General features: G+C 56.8%; 2 protein-coding genes across 7 annotated transcripts; one reads left to right on the top strand and one right to left on the bottom strand.

The window, feature by feature from the left end:
• Positions 1-1655: 1655 nt before the first annotated feature.
• Positions 1656-18132, bottom strand: ALG12 (ALG12 alpha-1,6-mannosyltransferase). Of its 3 annotated transcripts, XM_054469710.2 has the most exons (10): positions 17929-18132; positions 12544-12783; positions 12325-12457; positions 9404-9577; positions 8866-9060; positions 8220-8323; positions 6727-6950; positions 2782-2951; positions 2624-2699; positions 1656-2509 (listed from the first exon to the last, which is right to left on the bottom strand). In XM_054469710.2, exons 2-10 carry the CDS (start codon positions 12703-12705, stop codon positions 2281-2283), a joined length of 1467 nt encoding a protein of 488 aa, XP_054325685.1. In that variant the 5' UTR covers positions 12706-12783; positions 17929-18132; the 3' UTR covers positions 1656-2280. The 3 variants fall into 3 exon arrangements, with proteins under 3 accessions (XP_054325685.1, XP_063519063.1, XP_063519064.1); XM_063662993.1 differs by lacking the exon at positions 9404-9577; XM_063662994.1 differs by lacking the exon at positions 8866-9060.
• A 158-nt stretch (positions 18133-18290) lies between these two features.
• On the top strand, positions 18291-26834 carry CRELD2 (cysteine rich with EGF like domains 2). 4 transcript variants are annotated; one of them, XM_054469713.2, is made up of 11 exons: positions 18299-18560; positions 18982-19064; positions 19480-19590; positions 19906-19997; positions 21319-21495; positions 21996-22142; positions 22311-22406; positions 22840-22923; positions 23969-24064; positions 25032-25172; positions 26573-26834. In XM_054469713.2, exons 1-11 carry the CDS (start codon positions 18432-18434, stop codon positions 26623-26625), a joined length of 1209 nt encoding a protein of 402 aa, XP_054325688.2. In that variant the 5' UTR covers positions 18299-18431; the 3' UTR covers positions 26626-26834. The 4 variants fall into 4 exon arrangements, with proteins under 4 accessions (XP_054325687.2, XP_054325688.2, XP_063519065.1 ...); XM_054469712.2 differs by lacking the exon at positions 21996-22142 and having other exon boundaries at positions 18291-18560; XM_063662995.1 differs by lacking the exon at positions 21996-22142 and having other exon boundaries at positions 25341-26834.
• Positions 26835-27589: the final 755 nt, after the last annotated feature.

Consider the following 27589-nt stretch of genomic DNA (forward strand, 5'->3'; position numbering starts at 1 on the left):
CTGAGACACACAGGTGGATGGATGGATGGGGGAGGGAGGGATGGATGGGGGAGGGAGCCCATGTCTGTGGGATGCTGGGGCCAGGAAGCCTGCTCTCCAGCCCTCACCATCTGGCCTCTGTGGGAGTCAGGAAGTGTCTGCACAGATGTTCACCAGATGCAGTGGGAAAACCAGGAGGCATCAGGTGGAGAGGCAGCCCCAGGGCACCTGGGCCAACAGCCACGAGCTCTCAAAGAGCACAGGAAGAAATCATGTCTTTATGCACATGTGTGTACATGCGTGGTATTTATGGTGTGTGCATGTGTGCAGTGTGTGCATGATTGCATTGTGTATGTTGTGTATGCATGGTGTGTGCACGTGTGCATTGTGTGTGGATGCATGTGTGGTGTGCATGCATGGTGTGTGCACCTGTGCAGTGTGTGCATGCATAGTGGGTATGTATGGTGTGTGCACGTGATTGTGTGCATGCATGTATGGTGTGCACATGTGCATGGTGTGTGGATGCATGTGTGGTGTGTATGCATGGTGTGCACGTGCATTGTGCATGTGTGGTGTATGCATGGTGTGTGCACGTGTGCATTGTGTATGCATGGTGTGTGCATGTGTGCATTGTGTGGATGCATGTGTGGTGTGTATGCATGGTGTGGGCACGTGTGCATTGTGTGTGCATGCGTGGTGGGTATGCATGGTGTGTGCACATGTGCACTGTGTGCATGTGTGGTATGTATGGTGTGTGCACTGTTTGTGCATGCATGTGTGGTGTATGCATGGTGTGCACGTGTGCATTGTATGTGTGCATGTATATGGTGTGCATGTGTGCATTGTGTGTGCATGTGTGTGGTATGGTGTGTCCACATGTGCATTGTGTGCATGTGTGTGGTGTGTATGCATGGTGTGTGCACGTGTGCATTGTATGTATGCCTATGTGTAGTGTGTATGCATGGTGTGCAGTGTGCATACGTGTGGTGTGTATGCATGCTGTGTGCACGTGTGCATTGTATGTGTGCATGTGTGTAGTGTGTATGCATGGTGTACACATGTGCATTGTATGTGTGCATGTGTAGTGTGCACGTGTGCATTGTGTGCATGGTGTGTATGCATGGTGTGTGCACATGTGCACTGTATGTGTGCATGTGTGTGCTGTGTATGCATGGTGTGTGCACATGTGCACTGTGTGCATGTGTGTGGTGTGTATGCATGGTGTGTGCACGTGTGCACTGTATGTGTGCATGTGTGTGGTGTGTGCACTGTGCGTGTGTGGTGTGTATGCCTGCTGTGTGCATGTGTGCATGTGTGTGTGGTATGCATGGTGTGTGCACGTGTGCACTGCGTGTGGTGTGTATGCATGGTGTGTGCACGTGTGCATTGTGTGCGTGTGTAGTGTGTATGCATGGTGTGTGCACTTCTGCACTGTGTGCATGCGTGTGTGGTGTGTGTGCGTGTGTACATGGTGTGTGCATACGTGTGCAGCAGCATCTAGTCCCGTCTCCAGTGCCCAGCAGCATCACACACACTTTGGTGCTTTATAAATGCATGGTCAGTGAAGCTGACAGCACCAAGCTGTCCCTTTACCTTAACACCTGGAATAGTCACCTGTGACAAGTTATCACATAGGAAACATTTTTAAAATTTCATTCTCATTATTTTCTGTAATCTTGAGAGGTTCCAATCAACATTTATTGCCTTATTCTTTTTATCTCATTCCTTTTTGAATGTGTTTATCTCCTGAAATTTTATCTGTGATGGAGATGGGATGCCTGTGAATTACAAAAGTTGCAGTGGTGGCAGCAGGTGGGGGGGTGGGGCGGCCAGGGCCACCATGGTCTCCCCTGAGAGGGGGTGCTGTCTTAGGTGCCCCAAGAGGCCCTTGGGCAGCAGGCATGGGGTGCTGCCAAAATACAGCTCCCCCCGGGTGGGCAGGACACGCGTGGCCTCCTGGCAGACAGGTGCCTGGGTGAGCCCGCTGCTCCTGATTAGTCATGAATGGCACCTGGTCTGGGCGACAGTCACCCACAGGAAGCCCTGAGCTGGCCACCATCACCCTAGGCAGTGGCTCCCAGGGTGCCAACAAGACCTGGGCCCCTCGTTCTTTGGTGCTGCAAGCCCCAGGTGAGGCTGTGGAGGAGGCCTTGGCCCTGGTCTGGTGTCTGTCAGAGGCAGGTGCCCAGTCCTTTGACTTGCTTCTCTGAATTGTCATAATTGTGCTGGAATTGTGTCAGAAACTGCTAGCGATAACAGCTCCCAGAAGGCCTGTGGCTGCTGAGGGCTGCCTGGTCCCCCTCAGGACAGCCGGGGGAGCCTCTCCAGAAGCACCAGCTTTGTCTGCAGGTGGACGTTGAAGGGGGGCAGTTGGGTCAGGTTCAGACTCACACCTGTGGTCCCCACGACGCTGGCCAGGACCTGGTGTGTGTCCCTGTAGAGGGCCAGGAGTCCAGGGGCCGCCTCCATGAGGATGTGTGTGTACGCCAGCATGCCTGTCCCTGGCTGCACATCCTCCCTCTTGTCGTACCTGTGGGACGAAAGCCGGTGGTCCTGCCCAGGGCCCCCACCCCCCGCCCTGTCCCCCGCCCCCAAGGGGCCCTCACATGGCCTCTGGGAGGGTCGTGCTGTCTGTGGATCCTACCTCCAGGCACTGTTGACTTGGAGAAACCGAGACACACCTGTCTGGGCGGCTGCCACGTCAATGTGCAGAAAGACATCTAGGAAAACCAGGCCTGCCGTCAGAGCCCAGCCCTGCAGCTGGAGCCACAGCAGTCCCCAGGCAGTGCCCCCAGCACCCACCTGTCTGGGGGGGCACCAGCTGGTGCAGCCTCTGCATCGCGACGCCACCTGGGTAGTTGAAATGGGACACATACAGGGCCGTGGCCGAGTAGGCGGCATTCACCACGAGGTGTCCGATTACAAGTAGAGACCCCGCTTTGTACAGCCAAGACTTTTTATAGTTATTCAGCCTGAAAAAAGAATGGTTGCACATCATAGGCAGAACGTGGTGACAATAAAATTAATCTACCTACAAAACATACTAGGAGCATAACTTGCTGTTCAACTTCACCAAGTCATAACAAAGAGTTCACCACCAAATAAACAGAGTAAGTAACCCGTAAAAGTGGTTAAGATACTGTCTCAAGAATTGTCTGTGAAATTCTACCCAAGATGCCAATTTAAAATTTAGATGAGATTTTAAAATATATATATATTTTTGAGACAGAGTCTCGCTGTGTCACCCAGGCTGGAGTGCAGTGGCACGATCTCGGCTCACTGCAACCTCCGCCTCCTGGGTTCAAGTGATTCTCCTACCTCAGCTGCCCACCACCACGCCCATCTAATTTTTGTATTTTTAGTAGAGACAGGCTTTCACTATGTTGGCCAGGCTAGTCTTGAACTCCTGACCTCGTGATCTGCCCGCCTCAGCCTCCCAAAGTGCTGAGATTACAGGCATGAGCCACTGCGCCCAGCCTAAAAAAATATTTTCAAACAATCCCAAGTGACTGTGTAGGTCAGAGTGCCACCCACGCGGCCAAGCCCACTCCCAGCAGGTCTGTGAGTGAACTCTCTGGGACAGGGCGCCGCCGGTTCTCTCACGATCGACTATGCCGATCTCAGGATCCTAGGGCAGAGTTAGCAGCTGCCAGAGACCATGTGGCCCACGAAGATGAGGCTCTTTATTAGCTGGTCCTTAACGGAAAAGCTTGCCAACCCTGGTCTAAACGCCCTGAACCCCTGATCAACACTCACTCTCTTCCAAACCCACCAGGCTCCTCGGAGCCCTCTTCTCCACAAGCCCTGCCCTTTGCTGTGGTTTGGATCTGCGTCCCCACCAAATCTCATGTCCAATTGTGATCCCCAATGCTGGAGGTGGGGCCTGGTGGGAGGTAACTGCGTCATGGAGGTGGAGCCCTCAGGAATGGATTAGCGCCATCCCCTCCATGCTGTTCTCCTGATACTGAGTTCTCGAGAGGTCTGCTTGTTTGAAAATGGCTGACGCCTCCTCCGTGCCTCTTCGTCCTGCTCTGGCCACATAAAACGTGCCTGCTTCCCTTTCGCCTTCCGCCATAATGGAAAGTTTCCCCAGGCCAACCCGGAAGCTGAGCAGACACCAGTACCACGCCTCCTGTACAGCCTGCGGAACCGCGAGCCAATCATGTACAGCCTGCGGAACCGCGAGCCAATCCTGTACAGCCTGCGGAACCGCGAGCCAATCCTGTACAGCCTGCGGAACCGCGAGCCAATCCTGTACAGCCTGCGGAACCGCGAGCCAATCCTGTACAGCCTGCGGAACCGCGAGCCAATCCTGTACAGCCTGCGGAACCGTGAGCCAATCCTGTACAGCCTGCGGAACCGCGAGCCAATGAAGCCTCCTCTTTATAAATCATCCAGTCTCAGGTGTTTCTTTACATCAGTGCGAGAGCAGACTACTGCACCCTTGAACAATCTCTGGTGCGGTTTCTGAGCTCGAGGCCCCACCTAGGATGACCGCAGCCTCCTAAGTGCCTGCCCCAAAGACCTCAGCACTGCCAGGGCGTTCACCCTTCGTTCCCGCCCAAACCTGGAGTGGGCAGTCACTGCGGAGAGCTCGCAATCAGAAACCTTCCACCCCCAGGACTGTCTCAAGGCCCTGGGCCCTGACGCCGGGGGAGACGGCCTGCTCTTGCTCCCGGGGGGGGCGGGCTGAGGACCTGACTTCGGAGGGGGCCTTGCTCTACCCTGTACCCCCTCATTGGGACGCCCCAAGTTTGTCCTCCTCCGGATAAGGCCGACTGGCACAGCGGGGGCCCTTGCATGCAGGAGCCTCTCACGTCCAGCACACCAGGCCTCAAAGACACTCCTGCCTTTGGTTTCAGCAGAGCTGGGTCCAGTTCACACTGGTTCTTCTTCCTGCTGGAAAAGCCTGTCACCGAATGCAATCCATCCGCGCTGCCCTCCCCGTCTTTCCTATCCTCTTTTCCATGACTCGGGCTGGGGTCTGCTCCTCCTCCAGCCCTGAGCCGACCCCTGAGACGAGAGGGAGCCAAAGGCACAGAAAAGCAGAGGCAGAGCTCCCAGGAGCCCCCACTGAGGCGCGGCTACAGCAGCTGGAGGAGCCCCCAACCCAGGCACGGCCATGGCAGCTGTAGGAGGCCCCACCGAGGAACAGTCATGGCAGCCGGAGGAGCCCCCCAACCCAGGCACGGCCACGGCAGCCGGAGGAACCCCCAGCGAGGAACAGTCATGGCAGCCAGAGGAGCTCCCAGGCCCGAGGGCAGTGCGGGGCAGTCGGAGCTAGGGGGCACCGTCCCCTCCCCTGTAACAAGTGTCACGGGAAAGCACCTGACCGCTGCCTGAGATCAGGGACCGCATTGTGGGGCTTCCTCTCCAGCCAGAGTGGGCGCCTCTCAACGCCTCAGGCCCCGGCCCTCCCAGCCTGCAGCCCTGCCGCCCCTCAATGCCCAGTGTGGCCTGAGTTGGCCTCCTGTTCCCATCAAGGCAGCAAGCTCTGAACGGGCACAGAGCTGGCCAGCCTCAGCCCTGGGTCCTTCTCCAGCACCCACAGGGCCAGCAGTGATGGACTCTCCTGGGCCGGAGCCCCGGGTCCTTCCCCAGCACCCACAGGGCCAGCAGTGATGGACTCTCCTGGGCCGGAGCCCCGGGTCCTTCCCCAGCACCCACAGGGCCAGCAGTGATGGACTCTCCTGGGCCGGAGCCCCGGGTCCTTCCCCAGCACCCACAGGGCCAGCAGTGATGGACTCTCCTGGGCCGGAGCCCCGGGTCCTTCCCCAGCACCCACAGGGCCAGCAGTGATGGACTCTCCTGGGCCGGAGCCCCGGGTCCTTCCCCAGCACCCACAGGGCCAGCAGTGATGGACTCTCCTGGGCCTGAGCCCTGGGTCCTTCCCCAGCACCCACAGGGCCCAGCAGTGATGGACTCTCCTGGCTCCCTGAGGCTTGTGACACTGAGTGGCAGCCACGCTCAGACCACCCCACCCTCAGCCCAGGCAGTGCCCTCCCCAGGCCCTGCGAGGCCCCCAGCTCCACCTCCATTACCTGCTGCCTGCAGTCCCTCCCCGCAGGACCCTGAGCCTGGGCCACGCTGGGCCCTCTGCACCCAGCCATAGGCACCTCCCTCACCATCCCCCTCTTCCAGCCAGATGACCCGCCTTGACAAACACCCTCAACCCCGAGGCCCTGTCAGGATGGCCATGAACGTCCTTCCTCTACCTGAACTGTAGCCCTCAGAGCCTCCCAGGCCTGGCTGCCCCTGCCCTCTGCCGCTGCTACCTGTGTGAGTATCCCTCTCCCATGACAGAGACTGGGACCACTGGTGTATCACTGTATGTGGACCAGTCACCAAATTAACCCAAGACAGAGATCACCTGAGCAAAGCCCTCTGTCAGCACGTCGCCAGGCCGGTCCCATCCCATGCAGCCCTCAGGGAGGAGAGAGGACTGGGGTCACCCTCTTTTGACATAAGCGCCTAGTTCAACACGCCCTGTGTTTATCTTAAAAAATAGCCCCAGTGGCTCACACCTGTAATCCCAGCACTTTGAGAGGAGGAGGCAGGAGGGTGGCTTAACCCCCTAGGAGTTGAGGGGTGCAGTAAGCCATGATCGCACTGGCGCACTCCAGCCTGAGCGACAGAGCAAGACCCTATTTCAAACATTAAACACACACATACATCCCCCCAACAGTAAATCCGTGAACCTGTTTCCAATGCAACCGTAAAAATGCATGTCACAAAAAGAGCACTCACAGGTAGGAGCAGCCTCTGGCAGCCGTGATGTTGAGCATGGGGAAGGCATAGATGATGAAGCGTAGCTCCTTGTGCGGCAGGAGGGAGTAGAGCACCACGAAGCCCAGCGCCAGCACCGTCAGCGCGTGCGTCCTTCTGTCTACCAAGCCCAGGGGGACGAAGAGCAGGCTGCAGCCCAGGCCGCGGGGCAGGGCTGAGTAGAAGTACCACAGCAGCGGGGAGGTCTGCGGGCTGGGTTAAGGAGGCCACACACCTGTCCACGCATGAGCCCGTGGGCTGGGTGGCAAGGTCAAGGCGGAGAAGATGCCTGAAGACAGTTGTGCTGAGAGATGCAGCCTGGGCCATGGCTCGCGTGCACAGACACCACTCAGGCCTCAGGCCCCCTCCTAAAAGACAGAGCCCAGGCCACAGCTCAGGTGCACACATACCACTTGGGCGTTGGGCCCCCTCCAGGCAGGACCAAGGCAGCAAGGGCCACGGAACGTTCGGTCTCTGTACCCTTTTCTTCACTGTTAAAAACAGATGGTCAGCTGGGTGCGGTGGCTCATGTCTGTAATCCCAGCACTTTGGGAGGCCAAGGTGGGTGGATCACGAGGTGAAGAGATCGAGACCATCCTGGCCAACATGGTGAAACCCTGTCTCTACTACAAATACAAAAATTAGCTAGGCGTGGTGGCATGTGCCTGTTATCCCAGCTACTCAGGAGGCTGAGGCAGGAAAATCACTTGAACCAGGGAGTTGGAGGTTGCAGTGAGCCGAGATCATGCCACTGTACTGCAACCTGGCGACAGAGTGAGACTCTGTCTCAAAAAAAACAAAACAAAACAGACGGTCACAGGTGACACACATGTTGGGGATTCATTATGCTGTTCCATCTATGCGTGTACATTTGACATAATTCCTAAGAAAGCGCTTTTTAAATGCAGATTGTCCAGGCCGGGCGTGGTGGCTCACACCTGTAATCCCAGCACTTTGGGAGGCCAAGGCAGGTGGATCACCTGCATTCAAGAGTTCAAGATCAGCCTGACCAACATGGTAAAACCCCATCTCTATTAAAAATACAAAAATTAGCCAGGCGTGGTGGCGCGCGCCTATAGTCCCAGCTACTCGTGAGGCTGAGGCAGGAGAATTGCTTGAACCAGGGAGGTGGAGGTTGCAGTGAGCCGAGATCACACCACTGTACTCCATCCTGGGTGACAGAACAAGACTCGGTCTCAAAAAAAAAAAAAAAAAAGCAGATTGTCCAAGGAGCAGAGGAGAGGCTGAGGTAATCTGGGGCAGGGCTGTTTCCACAGGACTGAGAGAGGGCAGCCAGGACCTCACCTCCCATGGCCAGCATTTCCCAGGAGTAAGTGGGAAGGAGGGGCTCCATCCTGACCCTGTAGCCACGCTGCACAGAAGGGAGAAGCAGCTGCTTCCACCGCCCAAGGAGGCCCAGGAGGTGTGGCTGGGGGTCCCACCCATCGCCCTCCTGCATGGACACTGAAGGATACCCCCCAGTTGGAGCTTTTGTTCAGGACAGTGTTGTACCAAAGCACCTTTCCTTCCGGCCACGTGAGCTGCCGCCAAAAATAAGAATCCACAGCAACTGTCAATCCTGATAAAATAAAATAGAGTTTCTTAGTCGCAAACACAGCCATCAGTAAACATCCCACCACAATGCAGCCCCCATCACTACAGTAACTACAAGCTGCTTTCATATAAAAGAGGCTAGGCTGGCTGGGAAGATTGCTGGAGCCTAGGAGTTCAAGGTTGCAGTGGGCCATGATCATGCCACTGCACTCCATCCTGGGTGACAGAGCAAGACTATCTCTAAAACAAAAGAAAAAAGACACCAACTGTGTCGGGGACACCACTGCCCAGAACCACTGCCTGGCGCAGGGACAAGCCACCCTCCGCTCTTGTGGCCTCCCCCAGCCCAAGGACAAGGGACAGACCAGTGAACAGGGGCTCCTAAGGCGCAGGGTGAGGCCCCCTGGAGACCCCCGGGCAGGGGGCTTAGGATCGAAATGCTTTAACACTGCTAAAGTTAGGGTCATTTTATTTCATGGGGATGAAAACCTCCCAAATTTCTCTTGACCTTTGTAAAACAAGGCAAAACAAAATCCAGTTAGAAGCATCCCACAGCGACTGACTTACCTAAACAGAGGATCCCTGCTGGGATGGCGTGGCGAAGGGCTCTGACTACAGAAACCTTTCGGTTGCCCAAGGCCAGCAGCAGCAGGAGGCCCAGGAACAGGCACAGCTCTGCCCTGAACACAATGATGGCGAAGGCCGACAGCCAGATGAAGCCGGCCCACTCGTGCCGCAGCCAGGCCGCGAGGGCCAGCAGGACTGCAAGACAGCGCGGGAGGGTGCTCGTCAAGACACAGGGCCCACCCGGCCCAGGAAACACCCAGGGAAGTGAAGGGTGATTCCTTTGCTATTATAAAAGCCACACAAATATCCCAGAAAACAAACCGCTCAAAGCCGCCCCCCGCACCCATGCTGTTGGCCAGGAAGTGTGTCCCAACCCAGCATGGAAAACAAAGAGCCTGGTTTCAGGTCACAGACCATCCTGAGGAACCCAGCGGGGAGTGGCCATTACGGGGGAGGCACTGCCATCAGCTGCACAGCCCGACTCAGGGGAGCCCCTGCCCGGCACCGCGGGTGTGCGGCCCGGCCGGCAGCTACGTACCTACGGGCAGGGCCAGCACGTTGGGCAGTGTCCGCGTGCAGTAGAACATCAGGTGGAACTGCACGGCCGTCACCCAGCAGAACATGGTGGCCACCATGGCCCCAAACTGCCGTCTCACTTCCTTTTGTAACGTCCAAAGTCCAAAAATCACGCCGAGTCCAAGCACTCCTCTAACTAAACAAAGACAGTGACAGCACGTGAGCCTGCAGTGGAGGAGCATCCAGTGGGTCCTCCTATGTGGGTCCTCCTATGTGGATCTTTCTGTGTGGATTCTTCTACACAGATCTTTCTATATGGATTTTTCTGTGCTGCTGCAATGCCAGCTGATGGCTACGTCAGGCAAAGCAGCCTTGAGGGCATTGTCTCCATGTTGAAAACAGACATCTGGCCCCAGGCTCCCTGTGCTCCTGTCGGGAACTGAGGACCCTTGTGGGGGCTGCTCTCTGAAGCATGAGGGAGGACACACAACTTGGGGGTGCCATGAGCTGAGCCCTACACTAAACCAGAGACCCCACCGGGCTGTGGCATCTCCTGGGGCAATGTTTGCAAGGGCCGGGCTCAGACCTTGCTCTAACCAGCAGCCATGAGGAGGTGGGACGTGGCAGGAACACAGGCTCCCAGGCAGGAAGGGGGTCAGGACCCCTCTCCCATTTGACAGCAGGAGCCACCTCTGGGCTGATAGTCTGATGAGGAGGCGGTGAGGGGGCAGGTGTGCCCAGGACAGTACCCAGCCGACCACACATCCTCACCGTGGACCGGCCTGCCAGCCGCTGGCAAGAGAGGCTGAAAACAGGAAGAAAAATGAACTTCTGGGTGGCTCTTGCCACTTTCCGGAAGGCCAGAGGGACTTCGAAGCCCCCATGTGAGAAGCAACTGGGTCCAGGCAGCTGTGGGGGCCAACGGGCAGAGATACCCAGGCACTGCCAAGGGGGCCACAGATGTCTGAGTGTTGGACCTGCTGTTCCCAGAACACCCCGTGTGCATACCAGGCATTTTCTTTTCACTGATTGCTGGATTCAGACTGCAAATGTCTTTTTTTTTTTTTCTTTTTAAGGACAGAGTTTCCCTCTGTTGCTCAGGCTGGAGTGCAGTGGCATAATCTCGGCTCACTGCAACCTCCGCCTCTTGGGTTCAAGCAATTCTCCTACCTCAGCCTCCGGAGTAGCTGGGATTATAGGCGCATGCCAACACGCCCGGCTAATTTTTGTATTTTTAGTAGAGACAAGGTTTCCCATGTTGGCCAAGATGGTCTCAAACTCCTGACCTCATGTGATCCCCCCGCCTCGGCCTCCCAAAGTGCTGGGATTACAGGCGTGAGCCACCACGCCCAGCCTGAATGTCTTAATAGGACATTTTTCACTGATACTCACGAGTGGGTCTGGCTCCAGCTGCTGTATTTTTGGTGCTGGAATTTCCCCTGGGCTTTTAAACAATTCACAGACCCTGGCAAAGCCCCACTTCCCTTTTTCCTATCAGGTCCATCCCCTGCGTCTCTTCTCTTGGTTTTCCATCTTCCCAAATGCCCAACAATCTCAACCCCATGCCCAACAACGGTAGCCTCGGCCCCGGGATCAGCCTCGGCCCCGGGATCAGCCTCAGCCCCGGGATCACCCTCGGCCCCGGGATCAGCCTCGGCCCAGGGATCACCCTTGGCCCCGGGATCAGTCTCGGCCCCGGGATCAGCCTCGGCCCCGGGATGACGTGCTCTTCATCCAGAGAGGAAGGATTTTGGCCTGTGGCAGGGGCTGGGGGGCACTAGCAATTCCAGGTCACCTTAATGGGATCAGGAAGGACACAGGGTGGGCTCCTGTTCACCGGCTGAAGCTGCAGCCCTCCAAGGTTCTGTCCAGCTGGCGTCCGCCCAGCTCTGCCCAACCTCCCAACCTCTCGCTGCCACCCCTGGAATAAGCAGAAGGTTCCAGGGGAATGTGGACTCAGCCCTGGAACTGCCTGTGGACTTCCTTTCCCTGGCTCCTGGCCCCCAACTCCTCCCCATCGGGGGCTCCCTGACACCTCCACAGGACATGCACGGCTTGTCCAGCTGTCCCCGTGCCGTGGTGGGTTTCCGTTCCCAATCTGCCCCTTCAAGAAGCAGAACTGCTCCTTCCCCAGGAACATGCTGCTTATTAAAGCTCTCCACGCAAGCTGGACTGACTTGCTGGAAGCATGTCTGGGTATTAAAAGCAATAAAAGTGTACTGAAATGAAAAAGTGGTGATTGCTGACTTTAAAAACTCAGGTTGTGTGACTGGGCGTGGTGGCTCATGCCTGTAATCCCAGCACTGTGGGAGGCTGAGGTGGGACAATCACTGGAGCCCAGGAGTTCAAAGCTGTAGTGAGCTATGACTGCACCACCGCACTCCAGCCTAGGTGACACAGCAAGGCCGTCTCAAAAAAAAAAAAAAAAAAAAAAAGCAGTTTTCAGAACAATATGTACAAAACGCTCTAATTTTTTTTTTTTTTTTAAAGTCCTCATGTGGGCACAGAGAAAGACCCAGGATTTGCACACAGGCCCTGCAGTGGTGGCCTCTGGGAATGTGAGGTTTCTGTTTGTAACGTTCCCCAAGGCAAATGGTGCTGCTTCTGCAGGAATAAAGGCTGTTGACCCCATGGGGGCTCGCCAGGTGAGGCAGGAGCAGCAGGCTCAGGTGGCGAGAGCTGCCTCACAGGCAGACGGCATTTCTCTTGTACCTGCCGTCACCCCTAATTTCACAGTCAAGAGTGTGGAAGCACAGAGGGGCTGGCTCAGACGTCCCAGGCCTGACCTGAGCGCCTGCTCTGAGCCGCCATGCCACGGTGACTGAGGGCAGGCAAGACTGTAACAGACAGCATTCCTGGGCAGGAGGGACCGCGGCCTCGCTGAGGGCACCCGATGACACCACAGTCCCTCACTCCCTCCTCCTTTGTTGAAGACCCCCTTACCTATTAGCTGAGAGTAAAACTTGGACATTTCTAACAGCGAAAGCACGTAAATGGCGGGGCTGGAGAACACCGCGATCACCACTGGCCCGAGGAATGTCCTGGGGACGACTCCAGGGAACTCGAGATGGTCATACTGCGAGGAGAAGGGCAGGTCAGTGCACCGGGGCCCTGCCAGCTGGTAACATGAGATTTTCCCCAAAGACAGCAGGAGCCCCTTACCTGCTCCAGGTCTTGCCAGTGGTAGAGCAGGTCATGTGTGGCCTGCAGGTTGAAGCTCTCCTCCACTTTGGTGTAGGGACAGGTGACCAGGTGGACAGTGGCTACGGCCACCAGCAGCCCCAGCAGCAGGGGCCGCCTGCCTGATGAACCCTTTCCAGCCATTCCAGGCTTTCAGCTTCACGTACCTTCACAGGCCAACCGTGCGAGACACCAGCCGTTAGCACTGCCACTCCGTGCATGCTGGAAAAGTGGAAACAGATTCCTGAGGTTCGAAAGTCATGCTTGCGCTCACGTTTGGGAGATCCGGGTAAAGGGTTAGCAGGAAATCTCTGAACTATTGTCTTAGTCGCACTACTACAAATCTGAAAACACATCAAGATGGAAAGTTCAGAGAAAAAATCACACTTGAGAAGCTTTCATACTGTAACCAGTGATCTGACACTTCCAGCTCTGTGAATGTTTTTCTGGGGAGAAGGACCTCAGTTACAGAACCCTCAGTCTGACCAGGCCTGGGCCATGAGGGCGATGGAGGGTGGTAAATGGCCCCTGCCCGCCAGTCTAAATCTGGCAGGAGAGTCAGCAAAACCCAGGCTCGGCCCCAAGGGAACTGGCTGAAGAAGACGGAATGGGAGGCTGAGGGCTGCTGGTTAGCTGGGTGGGAAGCACCAAGCTGGAGAGTGGTGGACAGGGGCCCCAGGAGGGCAAGAAGCTGAACATAGTACAGCTGCTGGGACACAGGGCTCGAGTGGCCATCAAAGCCCCCGATCCCAGGAATGGTGGGATGGGGCTGTGGACGCCTGCGCCGAACCCCACCCTGGGGGCTGGGAGAAGCCATGGCCGGCTTTCCCAAAGGTGGCACCACACTGGCCATGAGCCTGCATGTGAGCCTGGGGAGACTGGCAATGGGTCCCCCAAACACTAACAGGACAACCTCAGGGGCCCGTGGCACGGAGCTTCCTGAGAGGCCAGCAACACGTCCAGCTGCTACATGTGAGAGACTGAGAGAGGGGAGGGGACAAATTCTTCATGTTTCTGGCTTCTTTTAAAACAGGTTTGATTTTATTCAATCCAAACCAGAAGGGCCAGAAGCAAAGGGAGAGAGAACCCTAGGGCTTACCATTTATTAAAACTACTTTAAAAAATTTTTTTAAGAGACAGTGTCTTACTCTGTCACCCAAGCTGGAGTGCAGTGGCGTGATCATGGCTCACTGCAGCCTCAAACTCCTGGGATCCTTTTGCCCGAGCCTCCTGAGTAGCCGCAGCTACAGGTGTGGGTCACCACACTCAGCTAAGTTTTTTTATTTTTTATAAAGACAGGGTCTCGCTTTGTAGCCCAGGCTGGTATGGAATTCCTGGCTTCAAGCTATCTTCTTACCTTGGCCTCCCGAAGTATTGGGATTACAGGCGTGGGCCACCATGCCCAGCCAAAACTATCTTTTGATCAAACGGAGAGTTAAGAAGTCTACAAAGATGGCAACCAAAGGAAAATCTGTAGATTAGAAGGAAGAGGAACCCTATTTGATATCGTGGGCAGGGGGTGGAGAGAAAGAAAAAAAACAGCTTTAATAATTTTACGACTAAAATAGTATGCAGTTCTTTCCTTTGCCAAACATAAAAACCTGAGGCCAGGTGCGGTGGCTCATTCCTGCAATCCCAGCTCTTTGGGAGGCTGAGGTGGGTGGATCACGAGGTCAGCAGATCAAGACCATCCTGGCCAACATGGTGAAACCCTGTCTCTACTAAAAACACAAAAATTAGCTGGGCATGGTGGCGCGTGCCTCTAATCCCAGCTGCTTGGGAGGCTGAGGCCACAGTGAGCCGAGATCACACCACTGAGATCCAGTCTGGGCCACAGAGCGTGACTCTGTCTCAGAAATAAATAAATACATAATAAAAAATTTAAAAAAAACTTGGTATCAAACAAAGAGAAAGGTCGAAGGACTAGGTTAGGAATCACTAATTGAGGGAGGGCCCACTCAGCTGTCTCCCACTTGCTAAGACACAAGCTTTTTGACGGTGGGGGGTTTTTGATGCTGGATGATTTTTCCCACCAGTGCAGCCTCAGCACCAAGGACAGAGGCCAGCCGCTGTGGCCTGAAGGCTGCCTCTCTCCCACCTCCCCTGCTGGACTCATCCTGCGGGCAGGGCTTGCTTGGTGGACTCACTGCTGAATCAGCAAAGCCTGCCGCACAGTAGGCACTCAACAAGGCTGCCGAAGAAGAAATCGGTAAAAACTCCTACACGGGGATCTCATCACACCAGCTCACGTACTTATTGAAAACATGTTCCAGCGGCCGGGAGCGGTGGCTCATTCCTGTAATCCCAGCACTTTGGGAGGCTGAGGCGGGTGGATCACGCGGTCAAGAGATTGAGACCAGCTTGGCCAACATGGTAAAACCCCGTCTCTACTAAAAATACAAAAAAATTAGCTGGGCGTGGTGGCGTGTGCCTGTAGTCCCAGCTACTCGGGAGGCTGAGGCAGGAGAATGGCGTGAACCCGGGAGGTGGAGCTTGCAGTGAGCCGAGATTGTGCCACTGCACTCCTGCTTGGGCGACAGAGCAAGACTCCATCTCAAAAATTAATAAATAAATAAAATAAAATAAAAATATGTTCCAACGGCCAGGCGTGGTGGCTCACGCCTGTAATCCCAACACTTTGGGCGGCTGAGGCGGGTGGATCACGAGGTCAAAAGACTGAGACCAGCTTGGCCAACATGGTAAAACCCCATCTCTACTAAAAATACAAAAATTAGCCGGGTGTGGTGGCGAGTGCCTGTAGTCCCAGCTACTTGGGAGGCTGAGGCAGGAGAATCGCTTGAACCTGGGAGGCAGAGGTTGCAGTGAGTGGAAATTGTGCCACTGGACTCCAGCCTGGCGATCAAGTGAGACTCCATCTCAAACAAAAAATATGTTCGTGCTTTGATTTCCAGAGGGGACGACAGAACACTCACACATGACTTCCTGCTCCTCTCACTATCATGAGAGAAAAAAATAAGTTTAAAGAACAGGGGCTGGGCGCGGTGGCTCACGCCTGTAATCCCAGCACTTTGGGAGGCTAAGGTGGGTGGATCACAAGGTCAGGAGTTCAAGACCAGCCTAGCCAGCATGGTGAAACCACATCTCTACTAAAAACACAAAAATTAGCTGGGCATGGTGGTGTGCGCCTGTAATCCCAGCTACTTGGAAGGCTGAGGCAGGAGAATTGCTTGAACTTGGGAGGCAGAGGTTGCAGCAAGCCAAGATCGCACCACTGTACTCCAGCCTGAACAACAGAGCCAGACTCCGTCTCAAAAAAAAAAAAGAAATAGGAAGCAAGCAGGATGTGCTGGCTCATGCCTGTAATTCCAGCTACTCAGGAGTTCAAGACCAACCTGAGCTACAGAGCCAGACCCCATCTCCACAAAAATAATCCCAGCTACTCAGAAAGCTGACATGGGGGGGATTGCTTGAGGCCTGGAGTTCAAGACCAACTTGGGCTACATCACGAGACCCCATTTCTACAAAAATAAAAAAGAAAACGGAATGGAGAGCATCTATGTGCCAAGATGTGGGAGGTGCACACAGCAAGTGCTGCTTGGCAGGAACCCCTGACATAGGCAGTCCCCGCCAACCCCACTCCATACCTCTCCACCCAGGGGATTTCCCCAGCAAGGAAGAGTTCAGCTGTGGGGTGAAAACATTACATGCTGACTCTGACACTCCTGGCAAGCCCCCAGCACCTCCTCGGACCCAATAAGGTGTGCCTTCTGCTGATGACCAGCACAGCTCACTTTTGAAGGCATGAGAAGACCAAGGGTGAGTCTGGATTCTCTTCCAGGAGCACGGGAAGACCAAGTCGACACCAGCAAGCACGAAAACCACGATGAACCCCGCACCGGGCGAGGGTGAATGGACACTGTCCTGCACTAGCCCACTCTGCTGGGCAGCTGGGCAGCAGCTGTGGCTAATCTAAGTGACGGGTACCTCGGGAGCACCCACAGGTTAAAACGGGCCCAGGCCATGACACTTTAAAACAGTGGTTTACAGAACAATGGCATCTCAGATTAGGGAATGACCTGCAAAGACCCTCTTGTCCCCATCAATCCAGATTTTAAGGCCTCTACCGAAATTGATCAAATCAGGCTAGGCATGATGGCTCATGCCTGTAATCCCAGCACTTTGGGAGGCTGAGGCAGGCAGATCGCTTGAGGTCAGGAGTTCAAGACCAGCCTGGCCAACATGGTGAAACCCCGTCTCTACTAAAAATACAAAAATTAGCCGGACCTGTTGGTGGGTGCCTGTAATCCCAACTTAGGAGGCTGAGGCAGCAGAATCACAGGAACCTGGGAGGCGGAGGTTGCAGTGAGCTGAGATCGTACCACTGCAGCCTGGGCGACAGAGTGAGACTCTGTCTCAAAAAAAAAAAAAAAAAGAAAAGAAAAGAAACTGGTCAAATCAGATGTTACTAATTTTTTTTTTTTAATGTGCAGTGTTATCTGCACTCCTTCCTTCCACAGGCAGGAGTTCTCTGAAATCCAGACGCTGCACGTTTTATTTCTCCTAATTTAAACCAGGGGTTCCTGAACATGAGCGAGTGTTCATCACCTCAAGCGCCTGTAGAAATGCAGATCCCCAGCCCCCAGAGACCCTGAGTGGACCCCAGCCCCAGCTGGAAAGTCCAGCCCCCAGGTGAAAAACCCATCCCCCAGGTGGGAGGTCCAGCCCCAAGTGAGGAGCCCGGCCCCAGGTGAGAGGTCCAGCCCCAGGTGAGAGGTCCAGCCCCAGGGTGAGAGGTCCAGCCCCAGGTGGGAGGTCCGGCCCCAGGTGAGAAGCCCGGCCCCAGGTGAGAAGCCCGGCCCCAGGTGAGAGGTCCAGCCCCCGGGTGAGAGGTCCAGCTCCCGGGTGAGAGGTCCAGCCCCAGGTGAGAGGTCCGGCCCCAGGTGAGGAGCCCGGCTCCAAGCGAAAGGTCCAGCCCCCGGGTGAGAGGTCCGGCCCCCGGGTGAGAGGTCCGGCCCCCTGGTGACAGGTCCAGCCCCAGGTGAGGAACCCGGCCCCCGGGTGAGAGGTCTGGCCCCCGGGTGAGAGGTCCGGCCCCCGTGTGACAGGTCCAGCCCCAGGTGAGGAACCCGGCCCCCGGGTGAGAGGTCTGGCCCCCGGGTGAGAGGTCTGGCCCCCGGGTGAGAGATCCGGCCCCCAGGTGACAGATCCAGCCCCAGGTGAGGAGCCCGGCCCCAAGTGAGGGGTGCAGCCCCACGTAAGGAGCACGGGGCTGTGACGCGTGGACATGCGCGGTGAGGACTCAGGAATCCAGCGCCAGCGGCAGCTCGGGTGGCGCCCTCGCCCGCCTCCTCCTTGGTCTCGCCACGCGCCCGCCTGAAGGCCCCGGTCGCGGCAGCGCGCACTGACCTCCGCAGCTCCCGGCGGCGTCCTTCGAAGCGCGGCTGCCTGGGCCGGCCTCGCCAGGAAGCGGGACGGCGGAAACAGAACAGAGCGAAGTCCTTGCCCGAATCTAAAGTGGCTACCGCAGCCCCGGCCGCTGCGGCGGCAGAGACTCTCTGTGCCCTGAGTAAAGATGGCCGCCACGGGCTGCGCGCGAGGGGCGGGGTGCGGGAGGCGGGGTCGGAACTGCATGCCCCGCCCCCAGCCTCCGGGCGGACGCTGATCCGGGGCCTTCCCATTGGTCGCCTCTCGTGGCGAGCTCGGATTGGGCCACATCAGGCCGGGGCGGGTCCCATCGACCAATAGCGGCGCGGGACTGGCGGGAGGGGCGGGGCCTCGCCGGCGCCGTCAAGTAGCCTGGGGGACCGGCCGGCGCGGCTCGGAGCGGGTGGGCGGGCGGCCGGGAGGCCGGAGCAGCACGGCCGCAGGACCTGGAGGTCCGGCTGCGTCTTCCTGTAGCGCTACCCGCCATGCGCCTGCCGCGCCGGGCCGCGCTGGGGCTCCTGCCGCTTCTGCTGCTGCTGCCGCCCGCGCCGGAGGCCGCCAAGAAGCCGACGCCCTGCCATCGGTGCCGGGGGCTGGTGGACAAGTTTAACCAGGTGGGAAGGGGCCGGGCGGGGTCGTCCACCTTGGGCCCGGGGTCCCCCTCACCCTGGATCCGGGGTCGCCCCACCTTGGGCCCGGGGTCGCCCTCACCCTGGTTCCGGGGTCCCCCTCACCCTGGACCCGGGGTCCCCCTCACCCTGGACCCGGGGTCCCCCTCACCCTGGATCCAGGGTCGCCCCCACCGTGGGCCCGGGGTCCCCCTCACCGTCGATCCAGAGTCGCTCTACCGTGGTCCTAGAGTCCCCCTACCGTGGTCCTGGAGTCCCCCTCACCCTTGACCCGGATCCACCCCCACCGTGGAACCAGGGTCGACCCCACCGTGGGCCTGGAGTTCCCTCACCCTCGACCTGGGGTCGCCCCCACCCTGGGCCCGGGGTCAGGTGGTACCAAGCACTAGGCACTGTCTCCTCGCAGGGGATGGTGGACACCGCAAAGAAGAACTTTGGCGGCGGGAACACAGCTTGGGAGGAAAAGACGCTGTCCAAGTACGAGTCCAGGTGGGTGCTGTGGAGCACCCCTGTGGGTCTTGGCCTGTCCCTGTCCTGGGAAGCCGTGTCCTGCCTTTGGTGCCTGTGTTAATGACAGGGAGACAGAACAGCCCCCTAGGCACCAGTCACCCGTCCGAGTCGCCTCGGCTTCTGCCTGAGGACTAATGGCTGGCCCCTCTCTGGTCTTCCAGCTTCTGCTCTGGTCCCTACCCCCTCAACAGACAGTGGCTTTTCAAAATGTAAACTGGAACACCAGCCCCACTTGTGCGAACCGCTTGGCTTCCCCTGACAGTGGGGTCCCCTTACTCTCTGTGCCCGGAGTCTTGGCCCCCTGGCCCCTGCACCCAGGTTGGTGTATTGGTTCGGATTTTTCTTCACTGCCTTGGAGGCGCTGACGGTGGGCCCGTGTGGGCCTGTGTTTCAGCGAGATTCGCCTGCTGGAGATCCTCGAGGGGCTGTGCGAGAGCAGCGACTTCGAATGCAACCAGATGCTAGAGGCGCAGGAGGAGCACCTGGAGGCCTGGTGGCTGCAGCTGTGAGTGCCTTAAAAGCTCTTAGAAGATACTTTTCATTTTCCAAGCTAGAATTTGAAATAACCTCAGACTTAGAAAGGTACAGGAACAGAACGGAGCTCCCACCTGCCTCGCACCCACCTTACCCCTGCATTACCGTTTTTTATCACCAGAGTCAACGATCAAAACCAGGAAATTAACGAGAAGATTCTGTCCACACCTAGACTCTTGTTTCCTGGACCTTACAATACTCTAGAGCATATGTTACATTCAGCTGCATGTTTGTTTTAAAGAACTGTGTCTGCTGGGATTCAGTGAATGTTTTCCTCCATCCTCAGGAAGAGCGAATATCCTGACTTATTCGAGTGGTTTTGTGTGAAGACACTGAAAGTGTGCTGCTCTCCAGGAACCTACGGTCCCGACTGTCTCGGTGCGTTTCTTCTTAGGGAAATCCCATCTCCTACGTCACTTCCCCTCTTCTTCTCATGATTCTTGGGAGGTAAAAGCACAGAGGGGACCTGGGGTACATCAGCTTTCTGTAGGGTTGGGACCCTGCCGAATGGCTGCCTCCCCCATCCCCAACACGGCTTGGAGCACTTTGCACCCTCCGGCTGCAGCCTCACCACTAACCTCACGCTTTAGCGTAAAACTCAGTATGTCATCCCAGCTGTGCTATTAATTCAGGGGTTCACAGACTTAGGTTGTTCACAGCTGAGTCCACTCACCTGAGAGTCTGTCCTGACTGACCTGTCCAGGTACTTCTCTCTGTGTGCACAGAGGTGACCGCACCACACCTTCTGTGGCTGCCATTGCAGAGAGCCCAGGGCACTGGGTGTCTATCAGGCTGGGCGCATGGCCTTGAGCCCCAATGGGTGCCACGGGACAGGGCTCTTCTGTGAAGAAGTGTGCATTGAAACTGAAGTCACAGTTTACTGTTTATAAAAACCAATCACGTGGTCAAGCGGGATCAGGTAGCGGAAGTTTCAGGTTCAGACCCCCCACCCGCCCACCATCAGCCTTCTGCCAGCCCCTGCTGCTGTCCCTGGCATGCACTGGAGGCCGCAGCTGATGTTCACACTCTCCCTGCAGTGCCCGCAGCTGACGCATCAGTGTCCCCATCACCATGTTTCAGCTGAGGCTGCCCAAAGCCACACAAAGTGCAGTCATGTGTAACGACCAGGCGTGTTCTGAGAAATGCGTCATTAGGCGACTTTGTCATGGTGCAAACATCACAGAGTACACTCCACATGCCTAGATGGTGCAGCCGCTCTGCACCTAGGCTGCCTGGCAGGGCCTGCTGCTCCCAGGCCGCACACCTGCACGGCTCGTGAGGGTCCTGAGTACTGTGGGCCATTTGGCATGTGGTAAGAGTGTGTCACCTGAACACATCTAAACATAGAACAGGTAGTGAGACATATTGTGATGTCACTAGGCAATAAGAGCCGCTCAGCTTTATTATCATCTTAGGGGACAGCTGTGCTATGCAGGGTCCCTTGTTGACCTAAACGTCATCATGCAGCACATGGCCGTGGTGAAGTCCAGGAGCCTGTGGCTTGCTCCACTCAGGTGATCCACGGCCAGCCCTGCAGACCCCAGGACATCAGTTTCCCCAAACACCCACTCCAAGCCTTCGGGCTCATGTACGTCCTCAGAATCATACAGGGTTTGGGTGCCGTGCGTTCTCTCCGTGTGAGAACACCCCACCGGTCACCACCAGGTGTGCTCTGAGCCTGGTTTTGTGTCCCCCAAAGCGTGCCAGGGCGGATCCCAGAGGCCCTGCAGCGGGAATGGCCACTGCAGCGGAGATGGGAGCAGACAGGGTGACGGGTCCTGCCAGTGCCACGTGGGGTACCAGGGCCCGCTGTGCACAGACTGCATGGATGGCTACTTCAGCTCGCTCCGGAACGAGACCCACAGCATCTGCACAGGTACGGGCTATGCCTGCGCTGGCCCCGGGGTTGAGGTGGGATGACAAGAGCCCCTTGCTGGAGCTGCCTGCCTAGATGGGAACAGGGGCCTGTTGACCTTTTAACCCCAGATGTCCAGGGAAGCTTCGGGGGCCCAGAAGGATGAATGAAAACGTCAGAGGATAGAGGCAGAGGTTGTTAGGGGCACTTCTTGTCCCGTAACAGCCCTCAGAAGGGAGAAGCTACTCACCTTTCTCTCTAGTTCAAGGTACGCCCCGACCTTGAGTTGTGATGGGCCATGCAGTGCACAGGTCCTGGAGGTGCCGTGTGGGCCCCGCACCGGCCCAGAGAGCAGCATCTGTCAAATCCCTGCAGGCCATTATGAGTGGCATCTTTCCAAAGGACGTTTTCTCCCTGGTTGTCACTGATGTGTAGGAAAACTCTGGGTGTCTCGGACATGAGTGTGTGGTTGGCCGGCAGCCCCTAGGCTATTCTGGGCAGACGGACCTGTGGATCGCCAGTCAGGACTGGCCTCTCCGATTCTTACCCCCCTTGCTGTCTGTCTCTTGAATGTTGGCGTGGCGTGGGCCACGCGTGGATCCGTGGCCGGAACACGCACACCCAGCCAGGCTACAACTCCAGAGTATGGATAGCTGCCTTCTCTCCAGGTTATTAAAAATTCCTTGGAGTCCTGGTTTGCTGAGAATTTTAAATTCATGAGCACTGAAAACCCCTTGTTGCTTTTCCCTCTTAAATTCCTCACTTTTAAACGAGCCTTGTCCCCAAGCTGGTACCTGAGAGTGGGGTTCGTACCCAGGCCCGCCTTTGCCTTCCAGCCTGTGACGAGTCCTGCAAGACGTGCTCAGGCCTGACCAACAGAGACTGTGGCGAGTGCGAAGTGGGCTGGGTGCTGGACGAGGGCGCCTGTGTGGGTGAGGAGCGGCCCTGGGGTGGAGGAGGGCGCCTGCATGAGGTGTGGGGGCGTGAGGCGGGGGCGTGAGGTGGGGTAGGCGTGAGGTGTGGGCGTGAGGTGACGTGAGGTGTGGGGGCATGAGGTGTGGGGGCATGAGGTGTGGGGGTGCTCACTGTCTCACCGTCACACAATGTGTCGCCATCCTCATGGGGCGCCTGCCCCGGTTGGCACTGAGTGTCTAAGGACAGGGCCTGGCCATCGCCTCATCCCCTCCCCTGCCACGTGGGTCCTCCGAGGATGGCAGTTGAGATGACTCCCCCTCAGGGGCTGCCCTCCTCCCTGCCCTTCCGCAGCCGGCCCTGGCCATGGGCTGTGTCAGGCCATGATCGGTCCTCCCCTGCTCTCTGGCCAGGCTGTCCTGGGCCGCTCACAGCTGTGCCGCTCTGTTCCAGATGTGGACGAGTGTGCGGCCGAGACGCCTCCCTGCAGTGCTGCACAGTTCTGTAAGAACGCCAACGGCTCCTACACATGCGAAGGTGGGCCAGGCGGGCGGGTCCGCACTCCGGGGCCTTGCTGGGTTTCATCGCTGGGTTTCATCACTGAGTTTCATTGCTGGGTTTCATCGCTGCCTTTGTAAACATTCATTTATGACTTCTTAGCATTACTTCTATACATCTTGCCTGCGCTGAGAACACTTAGTGTGGCAAAATAAGTCATAGGTATTTGCTGCAGGAAAATCAGAAAATTCAAGTAAGATGAAAACAATTAAAAACCCACAAATTCCCTGGAGAGCATACCCTGCTCGTGCCTCCACTGCTCGTGCCCCCCCAGCGCCCCTGCAACGTGCCCTGCATGATTTTCCGCAGCGCCTGTCGGGTGTTTTCCACCCAGCAGCTTGCTGTGAACATCTCTGCATCCTGTGGTTTCTCTATCATGCTAATGATTTTGGAGCCATTATTTCATACTTTCACAACAATGTCTATTGCTGGACGTTTACATCATAACAATTTTTCAACTGTTATAAACTGTGAACACTTGAAGGTAAAACTTTTCACATTCCTTATGATTTTCTTTGGATTAATTTTCAAATCGCTCAGTCAAGGGAATGTGTCTTTTAGGGCCATAGTGCCCCAGAAAAGTTGTGCTGATCCCCAGTCCCAGCAGCAGGAAGGAGGCCGCCTCTGCCCCGTGTCTGTGACAGCCCCAGGCAGTTTTCACTGTTGGGAGTGCAGACAGTGGGTCCCTCAGTGAGCCACTGTACTGGAAGCTGTGCGAGAGGCTCTGGTTATTCTTAGGAAGCTCCTGGCAGGCTGGCAAACCAGTGGTCACCAAGCTGGAGGTTGGTTTGTTTCTAGAATCTCTGTAGCACCCAGTTTCTCCCAAAGAGTTCCAAGCCAGGTGGTCTGCACCATGGCTGTCCGGGAGCACTTGCTGCACAGCAGGACGCGAGTCTGTGCTTTTGCCGGGAGACAGAGACAGATTGTTATGAAGTCACTTAGTGATGAATGGGGAGAAAACCCAAATCCTGCCGGCACTGGTGCCTTGTGTGTGTCGGGGTCTGACGCTGGCTCCCTGTTGCAGAGTGTGACTCCAGCTGTGTGGGCTGCACAGGGGAAGGCCCAGGAAACTGTAAAGAGTGTATCCCTGGCTACTCGAGGGAGCGCGGACAGTGTGCAGGTCAGTGACGGGGTCTGGGGTCTGTGCTGGACGCAGGTGGACCCTTCCCAAGGGACCATGATGTGAATGGCCCCAGCAGGTGCTGCCAGGGATGGGAAGCAGCTGAGACCCGTCCTGTAGACGCGGCTCCCCCAGGGTCACTGTGCACTCGCCCTGAGGTCCACATGAGATGCAGAAGCAGTGGGGGTGGGGGACGGGCTCTGCATGGCTGACCCTGGTGTGGATGGCGCTGCTGCACCAGCCTGTCGCTAGTGGCCTCGTTCCCCAGGTCCAGCACCTCTGCTCTCCCTCCAGCTCCTGGGTGGCGCTTGCCCCGAGGCTCAAGGCCAGGCCTGCCATGGTTGTGGGCTACCTGGGTGAACCTGGGCATGGCTGGAACCCAGTGGAGAAAGTGGGTTTCCTGGGCAGGCGCAGTGGCTCACGCCTGTAATCCAGCACTCTGGGAGGCTGAGGTGGGTGGATCACGAGGTCAGGAGATCGAGACCATCCTGGCTAACACAGTGAAACCCCATCTCTACTAAAAATACAAAAAATTAGTCAGGCGTGGTGGCGGGCGCCTGTAGTCCCAGCTACTTGGGAGGCTGAGGCAGGAGAATGGCGTGAACCTGGGAGGTGGAGCTTGCAGTGAGAGGAGATCGCACCACTGCACTCCAGCCTGGGCAACAGAGCAAGACTCCGCCTCAAAAAAAAAAAAAAAGGAAAAGAAAGTGGGCTTCCTGGGTGCATGCTGGCCTTCCGGCCTCACCTGGAGGTCTCTTCTCTGCATTTTCTACCAGTTGAGGGCCCAACTTTGAGACGTGAAATTCTGCCCTCTTGAAGCCTTTCCTGACCTTTGCTCCTTTCTGTAACATGACGTTTGTCATCGTTGTGCTTTCTTTATGTGAATGAATCTGAATGAATGAATTTTATAATCTGCTGCGCATCTGCTAAGTGAAGTAATTATTAAAACGGAGTCTTTTAATTTTAGATGTGGATGAGTGCTCACTAGCAGAAAAAGCCTGTGTGAGGAAAAACGAAAACTGCTACAATACTCCAGGGAGCTACGTCTGCGTGTGTCCTGACGGCTTCGAAGAAACGGAAGATGCCTGTGTGCCGCCGACAGAGGCTGGTGAGTGGCACGGCTCTCTCCACACAGGCTGCCCTCCCCTGGGCCGCGGGGCTTGCACGCAGACTGGCTGCTTGGTCTGAAATCCACACAGACAATGGCCTTGGGATGGTGAGAGGGGGATTCCCGGAAGACAGGTGCATAACACCTGTGTGGGCACACTTGGCGCAGAGAGGTACCGGCTTCCTGAGGATGAAGCCCCAGGTTCACAGCTCAAATGGAAGTTAAGGCGATGAAAGGGGAAGTCTCTGAAGCTCAGACCTCAGCGGGCGATGAACAGAGGAGCAGACGCCGGAGAAGAGGCAGCTAAGGAGCTGGAAAAGTCATCTGGGGAGGCTGCCCAGGGTGCCACAAGGACAGGGACAGGCAGGAAGTGGTGGAGGGCAAGCAAGTCCCCCATACCTGTTTCCTGGGGCTGCCTTACCAAGAACCACGAACTTGGGGCTCCAGCAACAGAAATGTGCCTCTCACAGGAGCCAGAAGTCAGAGGCCCAGACGCAAGCAGGCTGCTTCCTTGGGAGGCTGGGCGGGCGCGTCTGTTCTGGGCCTCTGTCCTCGCCTGGGGATGCCACCTGCTCCCCGTGTCTTCACGTGGTCTCCGTGTGGGTGTCTGTCTCTGTCCAAACCTCCCCTCTTTGTAAGGACACCAGTCACTAATGCCCTCGTGTTAACTTGGCCGTTGGTAAAGACCCTATTTCCAAACAAGGTCACAATCACAGGTACTGGGAGTAAAGACTTCAGCGTGTTTTGGGGGACATAGATCTGCCCGTGACAGCCCTCACAGAAGTCTAGAACATAGAGAGTGGGAAAGAAGCAGTGTTCAAGGAGATATTGGCTAAGGGTTTTTCAGAATGAATACGGCATGATTCAGATTCCAGAAGCTGTTTCCTGAGCAGGACACATAAAAGCAATTCCACATCTAGAAGCATCGCAGCAACAGCAACAGCAAGACAGAACTGAGGGGCTGGCAGAGGCGGACAGGCCAGAAGACAAGGCTGCCTGCTACCCCCTCGGTCCCCTCTTGCCCCTCCCTCCCCCCACCCTCTGTCGGTTCCCTTTGGCCCGTCCCTCCCCGCACCACCCTCAGTCCCCTTTTCCTCCTCCCCCCCACCACCATTGCTCAGGCTCCTATTCTGCCAGGCTGCAAGGAACCCCTTGCCGCTCCCAACTCCGTATCCTCCGCACCCACAGCAGTGTGGTGGCTCTGAAATGCCGTCTGCCTCATCTCTCATCTGCTTTGGGGGAAACGGGGGTCTCCGAGCTGCCCTTGGATGGCTGCGTCCGGGGCCTTAAGCCAGGACTGGACGGACAGGCCCTGCACATGCCACTGCTGTCCTGGGAAAGGCCTCGTCCCCAGGGCCCTTTGTGCTCAGCTTTGACGACCTATGCTTGTTTTCTGACAGAAGGCACAGGAGGAGAAAGGCCGCCACAGCTGCCCACCCGCGAAGACCTGTAATGTGCCGGACTTGCCCTTTAAATTATTCAGAAGGACGTCCTGTGGAAAATGTGGCCCTGAGGATGCCGTCCCCTGCAGCGGACAGCAGGAGGGAGAAGCTCCTGCTTCTCATTTGTCCCTTAAACAGCTGCATTTCTTGGTTGTTCTTAAACAGACTTGTATATTTTGATACAGTTCTTTGTAATAAAATTGACCATTGAAGTTAGTAATCAGGAGGAGAATGGGTGTGGGTTTGTCTCATTAATCAGGACGGACCTTTACCACTGAGTTTGCACCTGTCCTGCCAGAGCCGGGAGGTGACCAGGGCTGCCGAGGTCCGCAGAGGCAGCAGGTCTGGTCCTGGGCTGGTGGCTCTGCTGTCCCTGAACAGGGCTCATGTGCTGCTTGGGGGAGGAGGGGAGGGCCCTGCCTTGGGCGAGAACCTGAAGACTTGACCAGGTGGGTTTCAGGGGTCCAACCTATGGGCCCCTCTTAAGTGATTCAAAGGATGTACAAGCAGGGACCCTCAGGCAGGGGAAAAGCATCTTTGGGGGCTTCGCTGGAGGAAACAGCCACTCACAAACCCCAGGGCCTGCCCGTTCCTCATCTGGGAATGAAGACACTCCAAGAAGAAAGCTGCCTGCGGGTGAGAGGCTGCAGGCTCCGGGAGCTCCGTTCTGAGGGGCCACGGCCTCCTCCCTGGGCTCCTCATAGCCCCCAAGTCCCACTTGGCCTGGTCCCCACCACCCACTCCTCAGTCACGCTGCTCCTCCTGTCGCCTCCCCACCCCACCCCGCCGATGTCCCCCAGTGGTAGGTGGCTGTCTGTCCTGCTCCTGCCCTGGCCCCCCCTTCCCAGGCCGTGCACCATCCTGGCACTACTGACCCCCATGTCCACACTGTTCTGTACCCACGAACCCCATCTCAGTGCACCTGTGCTCACTGGGCCCCAGGTGGTCACGCTTACCTGGGTATTGGAAGAGCCC

The sequence above is a fragment of the Pongo pygmaeus genome, chromosome 23, assembly GCF_028885625.2.
Source record: "Pongo pygmaeus isolate AG05252 chromosome 23, NHGRI_mPonPyg2-v2.0_pri, whole genome shotgun sequence".
In the NCBI taxonomy this organism is placed as follows: Eukaryota; Metazoa; Chordata; class Mammalia; order Primates; family Hominidae; genus Pongo; species Pongo pygmaeus.